Source organism: Salmo salar, chromosome 09, assembly GCF_965601325.2.
Source record: "Salmo salar chromosome 09, fSalSal1, whole genome shotgun sequence".
Taxonomy (NCBI): Eukaryota; Metazoa; Chordata; class Actinopteri; order Salmoniformes; family Salmonidae; genus Salmo; species Salmo salar.
The window spans coordinates 92,580,194-92,600,179 of record NC_138299.1 but is presented as its reverse complement, the minus strand read 5'-3'; the positions used below and the strand labels follow the sequence as shown (position 1 = coordinate 92,600,179).

Here is a 19,986-nt window from a genome sequence, read left to right as displayed (position 1 = left end):
CTCTCGCTCTCTCCATTCCCCTCTCTTTCTCTCTCCATTTCCCTCTCTTTCTCTCTCCATTCCCCTCTCTTTCTCTCTCCATTCCCCTCTCTTTCTCTCTCCATTCCCCTCTCTTTCTCTCTCCATTCCCCTCTCTTTCTCTCTCCATTCCCCTCTCTTTCTCTCTCCATTCCCCTCTCTTTCTCTCTCCATTCCCCTCCCTTTCTCTCTCCATTCCCCTCTTTCTCTCTCCATTCCCCTCTCTTTCTCTCTCCATTCCCCTCTCTTTCTCTCTCCATTCCCCTCTCTTTCTCTCTCCATTTCCCTCTCTTTCTCTCTCCATTCCCCTCTCTTTCTCTCTCCATTCCCCTCTCTTTCTTTCTCTCTCTTCTGGTGGAGAACGTGGTGGTGTGTGATGAAATGTAGGAAAAGTAATTTTGTTCCGTCTCATTGATCTATAATGAAGGAGTCGTTTCTGGATCTTCTGGAGAAAATGAGTTTTCCACATTGTCTTTATTTTCACATCACAGCAAACTGTTGCCACAAAATGCATACAGGACACCCAGAAACACACTCATGCACGCAAGTATGCAGGCACGCAAATACACACACACACAACCATGTTTATGTCTGTCTGTCTTTATTTTCTGTCTGGAGAAGTAGGGAGGAGGAAACCTAATGAAACCCAACAAAGTTCCTCTCTGTCTGAACCACCACTAAACAACCCTCTGAGCTCCCCATAAAGCACTAATTGTCTCATTTCGAACAGTTTACTGTGGAAGTGGGGCAGATGTGACCAACTGGGTCCAAATCCAGAATATAGACTAGCTTTGCCACCTAAGCTAAAGCTGAGGAATTACTGTAGCTTGCTGCAATCAGTTTTGTATTTAGTTTTTTCCGTGCTTGTTAATTTAGAATAGTTTGAGTGTTCAGTCTTTAACCTAATCCACTGTCTCTTTTTTTCTCTCTTTCTTTCCTCCTCTCCCTCCCTCTCTCTCCCATTCTCTCCCCCTCTCTCTCTCTCTCTCCCTCCCCCCTCTCTGTCTCTCTTTCTCCCCTCACTCTCCCCCATCTCTCTCTCTCACTCCCCCCTCTGTGTCTCTCTTCCTCCCCTCACTCTCCCCCATCTCTCTCTCTCTCTCCCCATCTCTCTCTCACTCCCCCTTCTCTGTCGCTTTTTCTCCCCCCACCCCACCGTCTCTCTCCCCCCCTGTCTCTCTCTCTGCCCCATCTTTCTTTCTCTCCCCCATCTCTATCTCTCTCCAGTGTGTGGGTGTGGCCTGGCTAGATCTGGGTTCTATCAGAAGAGTGGTGAGTACATCTGTACGTCAGACTACCAGCGTCTGTATGGGACACGCTGTGACCGCTGTGACGGATTCATCACCGGGGAGGTGGTTTCTGCTCTGGGGAGGACCTACCACCCTACCTGCTTCGTCTGCAGTGTCTGCAGGTGCCCACAAGCACACACATCCATGCACAGACACACACACACGCACACACACACACACACAAACAATCTATTCCTGATTGATCAATTTGATCAAATGAAACAGTGAGTGTAAGGTTTAGCTATTTTGTAGTTAGCTCTGTCTTGCGTTTTCAGTGAACTGGTATTTTGAAAATGCAGCAGAGATGGTGGGAGACCGAGACAGAGATACAGAGCGTGCTGTCAGAGTGGGACAGAAATAGCAGCACTGCGTTTGTGGCCAGAGTAACGCAGCTTCCATTAAATATGTAGAGTAAAAAGTTGAAAGCACAGAGCAAGGCTGACGGTGCAGAGAGTGTCTGGAGGAAGAGACACACACGCAGGTAACAGCAAAGTCACACACACACACACTCCTCTAGTCTACGACACCTCTAGTCTTGTACATCTAAGAACGTCAGCTATCTGAAAGCATCAAACCGTGGTCTCCAGACATGCCTGACAGCACACTAACATTCTGTAGGCCATCCAAGGACATCTTCCTCACAACTAAAGACATGATACCTGCTCTCACACAGCAAATATTCACTGACAACACACACACACACACACACACACACACACACACACACACACACACACACACACACACACACACACACACACACACACACACACACACACATATATACACACAGACACTTGGGCATGCACACACACACACAACCGCACACACAGACGTATATACACATGGGCACTTGGGCATGCACACACACAGACAGACACCACACACACACACACACACAGACAAAAACCACACCTTTTCTGGGTAAAGTGAGAGGTTGTTCCTGCATGTGTCTAAAGCTGGGCTTTATAGGCTTCTGAGTTAATTTTCCTCAGTCACTGTGAAACCAGTGTGTGGTGTGTGTGTGTGTGTGTGTGTGTGTGTGTGTGTGTGTGTGTGTGTGTGTGTGTGTGTGTGTGTGTGTGTGTGTGTGTGTGTGTGTGTGTGTGTGTGTGTGTGTGTGTGTGTGTGTGTGTGTGTGTGTGTGTGTGTGTGTCCTCATCCCGGCATGGCGTGAGAGCATTGGTTGTGCAGTGATGAGGACAATGACCAGGTGGCACCAGCTGTGGTGTCTCCCCTGGGCGCAGGGTGTGTGTGCGTGCATGCGTGTGTATGTGTACGCAAGTGTGTGTATTAATCAGTGTGTATCTCCCCCATGCAGGAAGCCGTTCCCTATCGGAGACAGAGTGACGTTCAGTGGGAAGGACTGTGTGTGTCAGCAGTGTTCTCACACACTTGTCACCTCCAACGAACCAATCAAGATCCACGGACCCAGCCGTAAGTCGCGCCCTCTAGAGGTCTTCACGGGTCAGAAATGTTGTCCCTCTCTCACTTTTTTCTCTCACACCCCTAATTCTCTCACTTTTCTCATCGCCTATTTCCCCCTCTCTCCCCTCCTCCCTCTCCCACTCCACTCCCCCTCCACTCTCCCTTCTCTCTCTCCTCCACCCCCTCTCTCCCCCTCCCATCACCCTCTCCCCCTTCTCACCCCCTCCCATCTCCCCCCTCCCCCTTTCTCCCTCTTACCTCGTCCTCCCCTCCCTCCCCCTCGCTCCCCCTCCCTCTCTCCCTCTCTCTCTCCCAATCACCCCTACATTTCTCCCTCTCTCCCCCTCTCCCTCTCCCCTCCTACTCCCTCCCCCTCTCCCTCTCCCCCTTCTCTCCCTCTCCCCATCTCCCCTCCTCTTCCCCCTCCCTCTCCCCATCTCCCCCTCCTCTCCCCCTATCTCCCACCCCTCCTCCCTCTCTCTCCAGACTGTTCGGGGTGTGGAGAAGATATAAAACAGGGACAGTCTCTGCTGGCATTGGAGAAACAGTGGCATGTCAGCTGCTTCAAGTGTCAAACCTGCAACATGGTCCTCACTGGGGAATACATCAGCAAGTCAGTACACACGCACGCACACACACACACACACACACACACACACACACAACCGCACACACAGACGTATATACACATGGGCACTTGGGCATGCACACACACAGACAGACACCACACACACACACACACACAGACAGATACATGTACACACACCTTTGGTTGTAATTTTTTGCCTTTGTGTTTCAGGGACAATGTGCCGTACTGTGAGTCTGACTACCATGCCCAGTTTGGGGTTAAGTGTGAGACGTGCAGCAGATACATCAGTGGACGGGTACTGGAGGTGAACACTCATAAACACTCCCCCTGGGGACCTATACTGTCTTCTGTGGCCCTCGCCTCTCATCTCCTCACCTCACCTATTCTCTATTCACCTTTCCTCTTCTCTCCCCTCTTTGCTCCTCTCCTCTCCCCACATCTTCTCTTTTCTCCTTTCCTTTCCTTTCCTCACCTCTCCCCTCTCCTCTCATCTTCTCTCCCCTCCTCACCTCTCCTCACCTCTCGTCTTCTCTCGTCTCCTCACCTCTCCTCACCTCATCTCTCCTCTCCTCATCTCTCCTCTCCCCTCCTCACCTGTAATCTCACCTCCTCACCTCTCTTCTCCCCTCCTCACCTCCTCACCTCTCATTTCCCTTCCTCACCTCTCATCTCCTCTCATCACATCTCATCTCCCCTCCTCACCTCTCCTCTCCCCTCCCCTCCTCACCTCTCGTCTCCTCTCATCTCATCTCCCCTCCCCTCCCCTCCTCACCTCTCATTTCCCCTCCTCACCTCTCCTCTCCCCTCCCTTCCTCACCTCTCATCTCCCCTCCTCACCTCTCATCTCCTCTCATCACATCTCCCCTCCTCACCTCTCATCACCTCACCTCTCCTCTTCCCTCCTCACCTCTCATCTCCTTTAATCACATCTCCTCTCCCCTCCCCTCCTCACCTCACCTCTCATCTCCTCTCATCACATCTCCTCTCCCCTCCTCACCTCATCTCCTCTCATCACATCTCCCCTCCTCACCTCTCATCTTCCCTCCTCACCTCTCCTCACCTCTCATCAGATCTCCTCTCCCCTCCCCTCCTCACCTCTCATCTCCTCTCATCACATCTCCTCTCCCCTCCTCACCTCTCATCTTCCCTCCTCACCTCTCCTCACCTCTCATCACATCTCCTCTCCCCTCATCACCTCCCATCTCCCCTCCTCACATCTCCTCTCATCACATCTTCCCTCCTCACCTCTCATCTCCTCACCTTTCCTCACCTCTCCCCTCCTCTCCTCTCCTCCCCTCTCCTCTGTGTGTGTGAAGTGCTCTGTGCCTCTCCATCAGTCTGTCTCTCTCTGGGTTATTAATAGCTTCTACAACATGGCTGGCTTTATCTCCTGGCCTGTGGTGGGTGTGTGTCTGTGTGTGTGTTTATGGTGTGTGTGCATGTGTGTGCATGTGTGTGCATGTGTGTGCATGTGTGTGCGTGTGTGTGCGTGTGTGTGCGTGTGCGTGCGTGTGCGTGTGTGTGCGTGTGTGTGTGTGTGTGTCCAGATACCAATGCTGTAGCTACAGTCTGTAACAGTCTGAGAGTCTTCATTTATTACTTTACTCAAAAAACATATGTAGTGTTTTGTTCATTAGTCCACTGATATGGTCCCAAAAAATGGTGCATGCCTCACCATGTCATCATATCATGCGAAACGTATCTCCACACTTTTTGCTTTTTAAAACTTAACTGCTAACATGCACAATGTTTGGGACCATATTAACAGTGGACTAATGAACAAAATACTGTGAGATGTTGTTGGTCCTTTAAAACAGTGAGAGAAGCCCATTTGATGAGATTGTTCCAGTAATGAGCAGTGAGAACACAGCAGGAGCTAGCAGGCCTCCTTTCCCTCCTGCCTCTCTGTCTCTGTCTCCAAGGTCTAATAGACCATTAGAACTAGCAGGCCTCCTTTCCCTCCTGCCTCTCTGTCTCTGTCTCCAAGGTCTAATAGACCATTAGAGCTAGCAGGCCTCCTTTCCCTCGTGCCTCTCTGTCTCTGTCTCCAAGGTCTAATAGACCATTAGAGCTAGCAGGCCTGTCCTCCCTCCTGCCTCTCTGTCTCTGTCTCCAAGGTCTAATAGACCATTAGAACTAGCAGGCCTCCTTTCCCTCCTGCCTCTCTGTCTCTGTCTCCAAGGTCTAATAGACCATTAGAGCTAGCAGGCCTCCTTTCCCTCCTGCCTCTCTGTCTCTGTCTCCAAGGTCTAATAGACCATTAGAACTAGCAGGCCTCCTTTCCCTCCTGCCTCTCTGTCTCTGTCTCCAAGGTCTAATAGACCATTAGAGCTAGCAGGCCTGTCCTCCCTCCTGCCTCTCTGTCTCTGTCTCCAAGGTCTAATAGACCATTAGAACTAGCAGGCCTCCTTTCCCTCCTGCCTCTCTGTCTCTGTCTCCAAGGTCTAATAGACCATTAGAGCTAGCAGGCCTCCTTTCCCTCCTGCCTCTCTGTCTCTGTCTCCAAGGTCTAATAGACCATTAGAACTAGCAGGCCTCCTTTCCCTCCTGCCTCTCTGTCTCTGTCTCCAAGGTCTAATAGACCATTAGAACTAGCAGGTCTCCTTTCCCTCCTGCCTCTCTGTTTCTGTCTCCAAGGTCTAATAGACCATTAGAGCTAGCAGGCCTCCTTTCCCTCCTGCCTCTCTGTCTCTGTCTCCAAGGTCTAATAGACCATTAGAGCTAGCAGGCCTGTCCTTCCTCCTGCCTCTCTGTCTCTGTCTCCAAGGTCTAATAGACCATTAGAACTAGCAGGCCTCCTTTCCCTCCTGCCTCTCTGTCTCTGTCTCCAAGGTCTAATAGACCATTAGAGCTAGCAGGCCTCCTTTCCCTCCTGCCTCTCTGTCTCTGTCTCCAAGGTCTAATAGACCATTAGAGCTAGCAGGCCTGTCCTCCCTCCTGCCTCTCTGTCTCTGTCTCCAAGGTTTAATAGACCATTAGAGCTAGCAGGCCCAGCAGCCGTTAGAGACCCCAGGCCTCATTACAGACTCTTACCGTTAATGGCTGCCTCTGGGACCACAGGTAAACGGGCCGTTCTCAAAACACACGAGCCGGAAGCTCGGAACACTGGAGACAGAAACAGAGCTCCCAGGGTGTGCTGAAGCCCCACAGCTTCAGAGCCACCTGAGACAGACGGAGGAAGCTGGTTGGAAATATGATTTAGTACTATACACTGATCTGTACAGGAAATGAATATTTCACGGATCTGTACAGAAAGTGAATATTAAAGGAAATGAATATTACACTGATCTGTACAGGAAATGAATATTACACTGATCTGTACAGGAAATGAATATTACACTGATCTGAACAGGAAATGAATATTACACTGATCTGTACAGGAACCTTACATATTACTCTCTCTCTCTCTCTCTCTCTCTCTCTCTCTCTCTCTCTGTCTCTCTCTGTATCTCTCTGTCTCTCTCTATCTCTCTCTGTCTCTCTGTGTGTGTCTCTCTCTCTCTGTCTCTCTCTGTATCTCTCTGTCTCTCTCTCTCTCTCTCTCTCTCTGTCTCTCTGTGTGTGTCTCTCTCTCTGTCTCTCTGTGAGTGTCTCTCTCTCGCTCTCTCTCTCTCTCTCCCTCTCTCTGTGTCTCTCTCTGTTTCTCTCTCTGTCTGTCTCTCTCCCTGTCTGTCTCTCTCCCTGTCTGTCTCTCTCCCTGTCTGTCTCTCTCCCTGTCTGTCTCTTTCCCTCTCTCAATTCAATTCAATTCAAGGGGCTTTATTGGCATGGGAAACATATGTTAATATTGACAAAGCAAGTGAAGTAGATAATATACAGAACTGAAATAAACAATAAAAATGAACAATAAACATTACATCACAAAAGTCATATTATGTATATATACAGTGTTGTAACGTTGTGCAAATAGTTGAAGTACAAAAGGGAAAATAAGTAAACATAAATATGGGTTGTATTTACAATGGTGTTTCTTCTTCACTGGTTGCACTTTTCATGTTGCAATAGGTCACACATAGTGCTGCTGTGATGGCACACTGTGGTATTTCACCCAGTAGATATGGGAGTTTATAAAAATTGGGTTTGTATTTTAATTCTTGTGGATCTGTATAATCTGAGGGAAATATGTGTCTCTAATATGGTCATACATTTGGCAGGAGGTTAGGAATTGCAGCTCAGTTTCCACCTCATTTTGTGGGCAGTGTGCACATAGCCTGTCTTCTCTTGAGAGCCAGGTCTGGCTACAGCAGCCATTCTCAATAGCAAGGCTATGCTCACTGAGTCTGTACATAGTCAAAGCTTTCCTTAATTTTGGGTCAGTCACAGTGGTCAGGTATTCTGCCACTATGTACTCTCTGTTTAGGGCCAATTCTTTCCAATGTGTCAAGTAATTATATTTTTGTTTTCTCATGATGGGTCTAATTGTATTGCTGTCCTGGGGCTCTGTTGGGTCTGTTCATGTTTGTGAACAGAGACCCAGGACCAGCTTGCTTAGGGGACTCTTCTCCAGGTTCATCTCTCTGTAGGTGATGGATTTGTTATGGAAGGTTTTGGAATCGCTTCCTTTTAGGTGGTTGTATAATTTAACGTCTCTTTTCTGGATTTTGATAATTAGTGGGTATCGGCCTAATTCTGCTTTGCATAGATTATTTTGTGTTTTATGTTGTACACTGAGGATATTTTTGCCGAATTCTGCATGCAGAGTCTCAATTTGGTGTTTGTCTCATTTTGTGAATTCTTGGTTGGTGAGCGGACCCCAGACCTCACAACCATAAAGGGCAATTGGTTCTATAACTGATTCAAATATGGTATGTCGAATTTTATGTTACTTTTGATGGCATAGAAGGCCCTTCTTGCCTTGTCTCTCAGATCGATCACAGCTTTGTGGAAGTTACCTGTGCAGCTGATGTTTAGGCCAAGGTACGTATGTATCGTTTTTTGTGTGTTTTAGGGCAACGGAGTCTAGATGGAATTTGTATTTGTGGTCCTGGCGACTGGAGCTTTTTTGGAACATCATTATTATTGTCTTACTGAGATTTACTGTCAGGGCCCAGGTCTGGCAGAATCTGTGCAGAAGTTCTGGGTGCTGCTGTAGGCCCTCCTTGGTTGGGGACAGAAGCACCAGATCATCAGCAAACAGTAGACATTTGACTTGAGATTCTAGTAGGGTGAGGCCGGGTGCTGCAGACTGTTCTAGTGCCCTCGCCAATTCGTTGATCTATATGTTGAAGAGGGTGGGGCTTAAGCTGCATCCCTGTCTCACCCCCCGGCCCTGTGGGAATAAATGTGTGTGTTTTTTGCCAATTTTAAGTGCACACTTGTTGTTTGTGTGCATGTGTAGCGTGGTTCGTTCTGCGTTGTGTATTTTTATTTAGGACACTGCCACAACTGGAATTCTGTTGGTAGAATCATTTTATTCGACCTGCACACGAAGTGACAACACACAATATGTTAGCCCTCGGTGCAGTCACAGCTCTCGGGCACCTTGCTAGCTGAAGGTCCGGCAAAAGAGCGGGAACTGCATACATACATTCAGTGCCCAACAGCACACTATACAATTAAAATGGTATACAACATATTCGGAACAAAATAAAAGGCATACCTGCACACGAAGAGACAACACACAATATGTTAGCCCTCGGTGCAGTCACAGCTCTCGGGCACCTGCGTGAGCACATAGCAACTCACTCAAACACGGTCCCAAATACTCCCAAGTTACAATAGGTACCCTAATTAGCGAGCTTGGTGAAAGTTGTTAACATAAATCTTTATAATTGTTCACATTGTAACAAAACCTATAGTTGCGTAACAGCACTTTATGTAACTTTACCACAGTTTTATATTGCCAAATTACGACGCCAAGGACAACATACCTTGCTAGCTGAAGGTCCGGCAAAAGAGAACGATAAAAGGGTACGTAAGTACGGATAACCCGCGATGGACCAAACCAAAATATACAAACTTTTACAATTAGGTGTATTTACAATATAGATATCAAAAAATGTTTGTACACTGAAAAATAACATTAACTATGCTGCTGTAATTAAATAAAGAAAACACATTGAATTATTATTATTGTTATTAACTTATTAACATCCCCTCTTGACCTGGCCTACTTGAACTGTCCTTGTGCGCAACTTGGTGCATAATCTAGGGGAACAACATCACTCTACTACATTCACCCCCACTGTTTTACACTAGATTATAGGCACAAAACAAAACACATTACCTCGAAGGTAACAAAGCAAAGAAAGAAAAAAAAATTCACACCCACAGAGCGACGGAGTAACCCAGTGTAGTCCCTTAAGTCTAGACCCACAAATGGTCGATCAGCTGGAAAGCTATCCCGCGAAGGATTAGGAAAAATAAGAGGTAGCTAATCCCTTATTCAACCGTATACAAAAAATGCCAAATACATTTTATGCTGATGAACTACACACAAAGTTACATGAATTGTCAAAAATATTAGACCAACCCACAAATCACTCTAAGACCCAGTTAGATTACCATATACACCCCAAAAAATGAAAAGGTAGGCAATATCCTACCGTCACTGAGAAACCAAGAACGGTTTCATTTCCAGTGTAGACATAGTTTGGATTAACCTATTCACTGGCTTAATAAATCTACCTAGTCTAGTCCGAACACCCTCACCCAAAAACCTAGCAGGAATGTCACGGACAGCACTAACCGTGCTCAGAGGTCTAACCTCAGGTTGGGGAATACTACAACTCGGCCCATCCGGAGCCAGCACACTTTCAGTTACAGACTCAACACTAGTAGTGTCAGACGACTGATCAGAATCCTGGTAGATTGCCACAGACCACACTGACAAAGCATCTTCAACCAAGTTAACAACATCTGTTACAGCACCATCCCCACTGAATGGAGTTTCGCCATCAGAACTCTTGTAGGCTTTGGGGATCTCTCTCTGGTCCACTTCTACTGAGCACACCTCACTCAAGGGGACGTCATATGGCCGTTCCACTTCACTTCCATCAACTGGGACTACACCATCCTCTTGGAATATCCTCCCAGAAGACTCAGGAAGGCTTGCTACCCAGTGGACAGTCCTTGCGTCACTCCCATCCATTTTGCTGGACGCTGCAGACATCTCAGAGAACACGTCACCACTCGATAGATATCGGTGACTCTCAGGTTCCTCCCAAGAAGGCAAAGGCAGAAAGTTGACTGGCATAATCAGGTTCCTATGCACCGTCTTGATGCGTCCAGTGGTAGGGTGCTGTATACGATATGTGTTCAGTGAGCTGTTCTTCGCAACAACTATGTACACCGCACTGTCCCAGCGATCAGCCAGTTTCTTCTTGCCCCTCTCTCCCTTGTTAGCAAGTAGAACTCTGTCTCCCTTCTCTACCGAATGACCCTTCGACCGTCTGTTGTAGGCCTCGGCTTGTCTCTTTTGTTGCTTACTTGCATGCTGCTGAGCCAATGTCATGGCTTCTCTCAGATCCTCACCCAAAGACTGGACATACTTATCCACATCGACCGTGTCCCCATCCAACAGCACACTTTCAAACATAACATCTACTGGCAGCCTAGGTGTGCGTCCAAACATCAAGAAGGGCGGAACCCAGTAGTCTCGTGAACAGTGCAGTTATAGGAGAATGTCAATGTGTTCAACATCTGAGGCCATTTAGCCTTGGACCTAGCTGGCAGAGCTCTAATCATCCCACCCAGCGTGCGATTTAGACGTTCTGCTTGACCGTTCCCCATGGGATGATAAGGTGTGGTGTGGGACTTTCCAACACCAGATAACTGAAGTAATTCTGCAATAAGTGAACTTTCAAAGTTAGCACCCCTGTCAGAATGGATACAATCAGCGAACCCATAAACGCAGAAGAAATTATTCCAGAGAACACGAGCCACAGTCTTAGCAGACTGGGTTGGACACGGATACGCACATGCCAGCTTAGTAAAATTGATCAGTCACTACTAACACATCAATAGACTTGTTGTTTGAATCTTCTGCAGTCCAGAAATCAATACACACAAGTTCCAAAGGTGCCGTTGTCACAATGGAGACAAGTGGAGCTCTTGCTTCAGGCTCAGGTGCTTTACTCAACACGCATCTCTTACAGTGGGCCACGTATTCCTTGACATCCTTTTCCATAGAGTCCCAGTAAAACCGCTGTCTCGTAAGCCACAATGTGCGCTGCTGACCCTGATGACCAGCATCATCATGAACTCCCTTCAACACAAGGCCTCTCAAAGACACAGGTACAACATACTGGAATATTTTCTTCTTACTCACTGGGTGTTTTGAGACACGATACAGAATCACAAACCGCGTGGTGAGTTTTCCCCACTGTCTTAGAGTATAAACTGTTTCATTAGCTTCAAGGACTCGCTCTCTCCCAGATGGGCGCCGGCCTCTATCTACAAAGAACATGACTCTGCTGATGACAGGATCCAGTGACTGGTTATCATACAGCTCCTTGTGTGTAAAGACAGGTAAAGGGCTCTGACCCATGGACATCAACTTCTCAAGGTGCTGCGCGTGTGAAATGGCCCTCACCGTGGCACCATCATCCCATCGGCGGTGAGCATGGAGGACAGCAGACACCTCTTCACAGGAAACCAACCCACTGACATCGTCTCCAGCTCTACTTAACTCACTCCCAGGAGCCATAGACGTTCCACAGCCAGCCTCGGGCTGTTCACAGGAGAGGCGGAACATGTCTTGAACATCACCCACTCGAAGACCTCTGGCTTCCTCCAGCAGGACATCATATGGGATTCTTGTCAGTCGGTGCAAAACTGTGGAGCGAACAAATGGCTCTCTGCTCAAGGCATCAGCAACGACATTCTTGGGACCTGGTATGTACTGGATATCAAAGTCAAAGGGTGCCAGCTTTGCGACCCATCTCTGCTCGCATACATCAAGTCTCGGCTTTGTAAGAATATATTTGAGTGGATTGTTGTCGGTCCACACAGTAAACTTATGCCCTCGCAGCCAATGGCTGAATTTATCATGAATGACCCATTTCATGGCTAGAAATTCCAGCCGGTGAGCAGGATACTTGGATTGTGCATGATTAAGAGATTTACTAGCAAAAGCTATTGGCCTGGCTATTGCCGTCCCATCTTGCACTTGGGATAGTACAGCTCCCAAACCACTAGTAGATGCATCCACAGAAAGTAAAAATGGCTGAGAAAAATCTGGATGAGCCAGCAGTGGCTGGTCAACTAGTGCTGATTTCAAAGCTTCAAAAGCGAGTTGACATTCGGCAGTCCAGTCTGCAGCAGTGAGCCTGCGAGAGGGACCAGGCCTCCTCCTACCCTTGCCTCTCCTAGGCTTCTTCTGACCTGTAGTTAGCTGAAACAACGGCCTAGCAACCATGGAACAATTCTCAATGTAGTGTTGATAGTATACTACCATACCAAGAAAAGAACGGATTTTGCTAGGAGACGGAGTGACACCATCAGCTTCCATCATCTTGCTCTCAGTCACGTTCAAAATAGTTTGAACTTTAGCAGGGTCAGTGGCTACACCCTCCTGAGAAATGATGTGACCCAAAAACTTAACAGACCTCCTCAAAAACTTGCACTTAGACGGAGACAGTTTAAGATTGTGCTCCTGCAACCACTGAAAAACCATCTCAAGTCTCTGCAGACTCTCTTCCTCAGTCTTAGCAAAAACCATCAGATCATCCAAATAACAAAGGAGACTTAGAAAGTTTTGGTCACCAAAGATTGTCAGCATCATTCTCATAAACGTAGCCGGGCTGTTGCATAGGCCCTGAGGCAACCGATTGTACTCGTGCAGACCTAAAGGAGAGGAAAAGGCAGTGTATTTCTTATCCTCTTCATGCAGTGGCACGTTATAATACCCTGACGTCAAGTCCATTGTGCTGAAGAAGGCATTACCTCCCAGCGCGGCCAGTACATCAGCCTGATGAGGCAGGGGATGAGCGTCCTTTACAGTGCGTGCATTTAACCACCTAAAGTCAGTACATAGGCGCAAGTCCCCATTCTTTTTCCATACCAGCACCAAAGGTGAGGCATACTCACTGCTGGATTTTATGACGATTTCCTTTTCCTCCATATCATCCAGTGTTTCCCTGAGTTTTTGGTAATGAGCTGGAGAAAGCCTACGATAAGGTAATCGAAATGGGCGGTCATCAGTCAGCCGTATGCGATGGCAGAACCCCTTTGCCTCACCACAATCTAGGCTATGTCTAGAGAACACTGTGTCATACTTCCCAATTAAATTGACAAGTTTATCCTTCCAGAACTGTGAAACTGGACACTCCTCAACAGACAGGCCTTGAAGTCCAAGATTGCTCAGTGTACTGTTGCCATGAACTACACTGCCACCAACTGAACTCTTAGCTGTCAGACTGCCGTGTGAGCTGTCACATTGAACTTTAGCCACGTTCTGGTAAGCTGCTTGCTGCTTGACATCATCAAAATACTCTAATGCAATGCAAGGATACACATCCGCCACTTTAGCATTTCGTCTCAGGGTAACTGGTGATGTTGTTGGATTCACTATCTTCACAGGTAGCCATCCATCCCCCCACAGAGGCGTATCTACTCTCCCCACTAGTATGTGTCGATTCACACACCGAGACGTGCTGGGCTCGACAACAACAGTACTGCCCACAGAGAGTTTTGTCTTTGGGGGTAGGCGGCCCCACACCAGATGCTCACTCATGGGTTGGAGCGTTACTGCTCTCTTCAACTTAATGGTGCCTACTTTATCTGGGATGGAGTCTCCTCTCCATCTCTCCAGATTTGACAGGAGACGCAGGAAGTGGCTGTCATCGCACTGGCTAGAGGAACCTGGTGTACCCACCACCCGCCAGTAGCTGTCATTCGATTTGAACTGTCTAATCAAAGACTTCAACACATTAGTGCCCACAATGAGTTCATCAACCTGCCCATCTACAATAAGCACTGGGACTACATAGCTGAAGCCATAAAGCTGAATTTTTAAATCACACATGCCCACTGGGCTAGTTTGCTTCCCACCACAACCCACCAGGATGATATCTGAAGGAGCTAGAAAGTTCCCCTCTACCACTCCTGCCTCCCTCAACCGAGGTACAATATCTGCGCGCAGAGTAGTAGCCATGGACCCACTATCTAACATCCCCTTCAGCTCAACTTTATCCTGTACTAGCACAGAGGTGTAAAACAAACTGTCATTCTGAGTAATTCTCATTGTGTTCTGAAAAATGACTGTGTTGTTCTTGGGTACTGACTCACAAAAGTAAGAATAAACAGATTCGATATCATCATCAGTGGAGGAAAAACAAGACTGCCCCACATTGCCCTCCTCAGAATGGAGGCATTCTAGTTTTCCTGAGACCTGCCAGTCTGTCCACATCCAGGGCTCTGTCGCTGCCCAGCCTCACTACAGTCAAAGCTCATGTGGCCCGGAGAGAAGCACTTGAAGCACAGCTGGTGCATCTGACAGTGAGCTTTGGTCCAGTGATTAGTGCTTCCACAGACGGCGCACTCACGCTGACGTTTGTGGAACTGTTTACGGGGCCCTCTGTTCACAGACTGAGTATTGCTGACCAGAGCCTTCTCTAACAAAGTCAAAACCTTCTCTAATGTCTCACCCTCAGATATCGATGGTGCCTGGTCTGGTTCACGGCCACATTGAGAAAAGGATGACACCTTAGGTCTGTTCACAGGACCCACTCCCTCCTGGGGGGAGTCAAAGACGGCAGCCACCTGCTGTGAAAGTTGTGTTCTACATGCTTTACGTTCCCTTAACAGTTCATCCAACTGATTCTGTACCTCACTGGCTGTCCAGTCACGAAGGGGTTTGCTCTTGAACACTTGGGCCAACTCTTTATCAGGACAGTTGCGTACAAACATGACTGCCAACTCTGAGCACTCATTGGGTAGGGTCCTGCCCTCACTCACAAGGTACTGTTTGGCTGCCTCTGCAGCTTTGTTAAGCCTAATCCAGAAATCTATTGGACCCTCATTAGCATATGGTTTGATTGAATAGAAATCAGCTAATGGCATACCTGAGCAGACAGTATCCCCAAAGTGTTGCTTGAGAACACTGAACACCGCCTTAACATCTGTGACAACAGGGTTGTTACGCATCCAGACTTTGGTCACATCCCGTGCCCTCCCCATGAGCCTAGACATCACCTCCCCAACATTCTCAGACCCCGTGTAACCCCTCTTCTCTAAGTAGACTCCCATTAACTCCTCCCACTCCAGGACAGAGTACTTATCTGAGCCATCACCCCCAAAGAAAGGTGGAGGACTAACATCGGACTTCACAACCAGATTCAGCTTGGACGCATCAATAAAGGTTGACCCACACTGCTCAGGCAGGGGAAACTGCTGGGGTTGGTGAGGGGGACAGGCAGGAGCAAGACTTGAAACCCCAGACTGCAGTAAACTCGCTCTGATAGATTCACCTATCTCTGAACCAATCTGCTTAATAATGTCACTAAGCTGACTCGGAGGCGTCCCATTATCACTGAGGACTGTGGATGACGGTACATCAAAAGACAGAGGTGGGATACCCTGGTCAGGTGGAACAAACAGCCTACCCTAGGACTAGCAAACGCTCTACTCCCAGGAGCTGACTGTACAAGTGGTGTAAATGCAAGGACACCCCTCCCTCTACCCACACTAAAATCCCCAGCATAACAAAATTTGTGGACTTGAGAGTCTTCCATGGCTCAACAGAGCACTAAAATACAATGTAATTTACTGCATTCAAATACAAAAAAATTGCAATAAACAAATTCATCAAAAACATACAAATAAGCACGAATACCTGTATCTAATGAGTATGCTACACTCACATTCACTGTTCACAGTATATATTAGCTTACAGCAAACCATCAACAAATGCGCATGCGCAGGTCGTGCGCCTCAGCCACATGCACAGCTCCCGGGGGTCGGCTTGAGCTGACCAGTCGGCAGGTCACGGCACCAGTTTGTAGCGTGGTTCGTTCTGCGTTGTGTATTTTTATTTAGGACACTGCCACAACTGGAATTCTGTTGGTAGAATCATTTTTATTCGACCTGCACACGAAGAGACAACACACAATATGTTAGCCCTCGGTGCAGTCACAGCTCTCGGGCACCTTGCTAGCTGAAGGTCCGGCAAAAGAGAACGATAAAAGGGTACGTAAGTACGGATAACCCGCGATGGACCAAACCAAAATATACAAACTTTTACAATTAGGTGTATTTACAATATAGATATCAAAAAATGTTTGTACACTGAAAAATAACATTAACTTTGCTGCTGTAATTAAATAAAGAAAACACATTGAATTATTATTATTGTTATTAACTTATTAACATCCCCTCTTGATATGGCCTACTTGAACTGTCCTTGTGCGCAACTTGGTGCATAATCTAGGGGAACAACATCACTCTACTACACATGGATTTTATAATGTCTATCAATTTGTATAGCAGACCCTCATGCTAAATTGAGTCAAAGACTTTTTTGAAATCAACAAAGCATGAGAAGACTTTGCCTTTGTTTTTGTTTGTTTGTTTGTCTATTAGGGTGTGCAGGGTCTGTCGTCCGATAATTTGTTAAAAATCCAATTTGACATTTGCTCAGTCTGCTGTTAATGATAATGCAGAGGATTTTCGAAGGTTGCTGTTGACGCATATCCCACGGTAGTTATTGGGGTCAAATTTGTCTCCACTTTTGGGGATTGGGGTGATCAGTCCTTGGTTCTAAATATTGAGGAAGATGCCAGAGCTAAGGATGAGGTTAAAGAGTTTAAGTATAGCCAATTGGAATTTGTTGTCTGTATATTTTATCATTTCATTCAATGTAATTGGAGAATCCTGTGGGTTCTGGTCGTCTTTATTAATATTTGATTCTAAGATTTGTATTTGATCATGTATACGTTTTTGCTGTTTGTTCTTTGTTATAGGGCCAAAAAGATTGGAGAAGTGGTTTACCCATACATCTCCATTTTGGATAGATAATTATTTGTGTTGTTGTTTGTTTAGTGTTTTCCAATTTTCCAAGAAATGGTTAGTCTAGATTCTTCAATTACATTGAGCTGATTTCTGACGTGCTGTTCCTTCTTTTTCCGTAGTATATTTCTGTATTGTTTTAATGATCAAATCAAATTTTATTTGTCACATACACAGGGTTAGCAGATGTTAATGCGAGCGTAGCGAAATGCTTGTGCTTCTAGTTCCGACCATGCAGTAATATCTAACAAGTAATCTAACAATTTCTCAACAACTACCTTATACACACAAGTGTAAAGGAATGAATAAGAATATGTACATAAAAATATATGAATGAGCGATGGCCGAACGGCATAGGCAAGATGCAGTAGATGGTATAGAGTACAGTATATACATATGAGATGAGTAATGTAGGGTATGTAAACATTATATCAAATCAAATCAAAGTTTATTTGTCACGTGCGCCGAATACAACAGGTGTAGACCTTACAGTGAAATGCGTACTTACAGGCTCTAACCAATAGTGCGAAAAAAAAGGTATGTGTGTGTGTGTGTAGGTAAGTAAAGAAATAAAACAACAGTAAAAAGACATTTGAAAATAACAGTAGCAAGGAAATATTCAGACACCGGTTAGTCAGGCTTATTGAGGTAGTATGTACATGTAGGTATGGTTAAAGTGACTATGCATATATGATGAACAGAGAGTAGCAGTAGCGTAAAAAGAGGGGTTGGCGGGTGGTGGGACACAATGCAGATAGCCCGGTTAGCCAATGTGCGGGAGCACTGTTTGGTCGGGCCAGCGTAAAAGCAGGGGTTGGGGGGGCACACAATGCAAATAGTCCGGGTAACCATTTGGTTACCTGTTCAGGAGTCTTATGGCTTGGGGGTAAAAACTGTTAAGAAGCCTTTTTGTCCTAGACTTGTCACTCCGGTACCGCTTGCCATGCGGTAGTAGAGAGAACAGTCTATGACTGGGGTGGCTGGGGTCTTTGACAATTTTTAGGGCCTTCCTCTGACACCGCCTGGTGTAGAGGTCCTGGATGGCAGGGAGCTTTGCCCCAGTGATGTACTGGGCTGTACGCGCTACCCTCTGAAGTGCCTTGTGGCAGAGGCTGAGCAATTGCCGTACCAGGCAGTGATGCAACCAGTCAGGATGCTCTCGATGTTGCAGCTGTAGAACCTTTTGAGGATCTCATGACCCATGCCAAATCTTTTTAGTTTCCTGAGGGGAAATAGGCTTTGTCGTGTCCTCTTCACGACTATTTTGGTGTGTTTGGACCATTCTAGTTTGTTGTTGATGTGGACACCAAGGAACTTGAAGCTCTCAACCTGCTCCACTACAGCCCCGTCGATGAGAATGGGGGCGTGCTCGGTGCTCCTTTTCCTGTAGTCCACAATCATCTTCTTAGTCTTGGTTACGTTGAGGGATAGGTTGTTATTCGAGCACCACCCGGCCAGGTCTCTGACCTCCTCCCTATAGGCTGTCTCGTCGTTGTCGGTGATCAGGCTTAACACTGTTTTGTCGTCTGCAAACTTAATGATGGTGTTGGAGTTGTGCCTGGCCATGCAGTCATGGGTGCACAGGGAGTACAGGAGGGGACTGAGCACGCACCCCTGGGGAGCTCCAGTGTTGAGGATCAGAGTGGCAGATGTGTTGCTACCTACCCTCACCACCTGGGGGTGGCCCGTCAGTAAGTCCAGGATCCAGTTGCAGAGGGAGGTGTTTAGTCCCAGGATCCTTAGCTTAGTGATGAGCTTTGAGGGTACTATGGAGTTGAACGCTGAGCTGTAGTCAATGAATAGCATTCTCACATAGGTGTTCCTTTTGTCCAGGTGGGAAAGGGCAGTGTGGAGTGAAATAGAGATTGCATCATCTGTGGATCTGTTTGGGCGGTATGCAAATTGGAGTGGGTCTAGGGTTTCTGGGATAATGGTGTTGATGTGAGCCATTACCAGCCTTTCAAAGCACTTCATGGCTACGGACGTGAGTGCTACGGGTCTGTAGTCATTTAGGCCGGTTGCCTTTGTGTTCTTGGGCACAGGGACTATGGTGGTCTGCTTGAAACATGTTGGTATTACAGACTCAATCAGGGACATGTTGAAAATGTCAGTGAAGACACCTGCCAGTTGGTCAGCACATGCTCGGAGCACATGTCCTGGTAATCCGTCTGGCCCCGCAGCCTTGTGTATGTTGAGCTGTTTAACCTCTTACATCTAGACGTTCCGCTAGCGGAACACCTGCTCCAATATCCAATGATAGGCGTGGCGCGAATTACAAATTCCTCAAAAATATAAAAACTTCAATTTTTCAAACATATGACTATTTCACAGCATTTTAAAGACAGGACTCTCCTTTATCTAACCACACTGTCCGATTTCAAAAAGGCTTTACAACGAAAGAAAAACATTAGATTATGTCAGCAGAGTACCAAGCCAGAAATAATCAGACACCCATTTTTCAAGCTAGCATATAATGTCACAAAAACCCAGAAGACAGCTAAATGCAGCACTAACCTTTGATGATCTTCATCAGATGACACACCTAGGACATTATGTTATACAATACATGCATGTTTTGTTCAATCAAGTTCATATTTATATCAAAAAACAGCTTTTTACATTAGCATGTGACGTTCAAAAATAGCATACCCCCCGCAAACTTCCGGAGGAATTTGCTAATAATTTACTAAATTACTCACGATAAACATTCACAAA

At 46.8% G+C, this 19,986-nt stretch overlaps 1 protein-coding gene across 1 annotated transcript in view; it reads left to right on the top strand.

Moving 5' to 3' along the window:
- Positions 1-19,986, top strand: part of LOC106612141 (actin-binding LIM protein 3) — a 125,310-nt gene that overhangs the window by 54,229 nt on the left and 51,095 nt on the right. The window contains exons 3-6 of the mRNA XM_082956066.1: positions 1,246-1,429; positions 2,629-2,744; positions 3,222-3,348; positions 3,535-3,628. Of these exons, the coding sequence (XP_082812192.1) occupies positions 1,246-1,429; positions 2,629-2,744; positions 3,222-3,348; positions 3,535-3,628 (521 nt within the window). The remainder of the gene's footprint in view (positions 1-1,245; positions 1,430-2,628; positions 2,745-3,221; positions 3,349-3,534; positions 3,629-19,986) is intronic.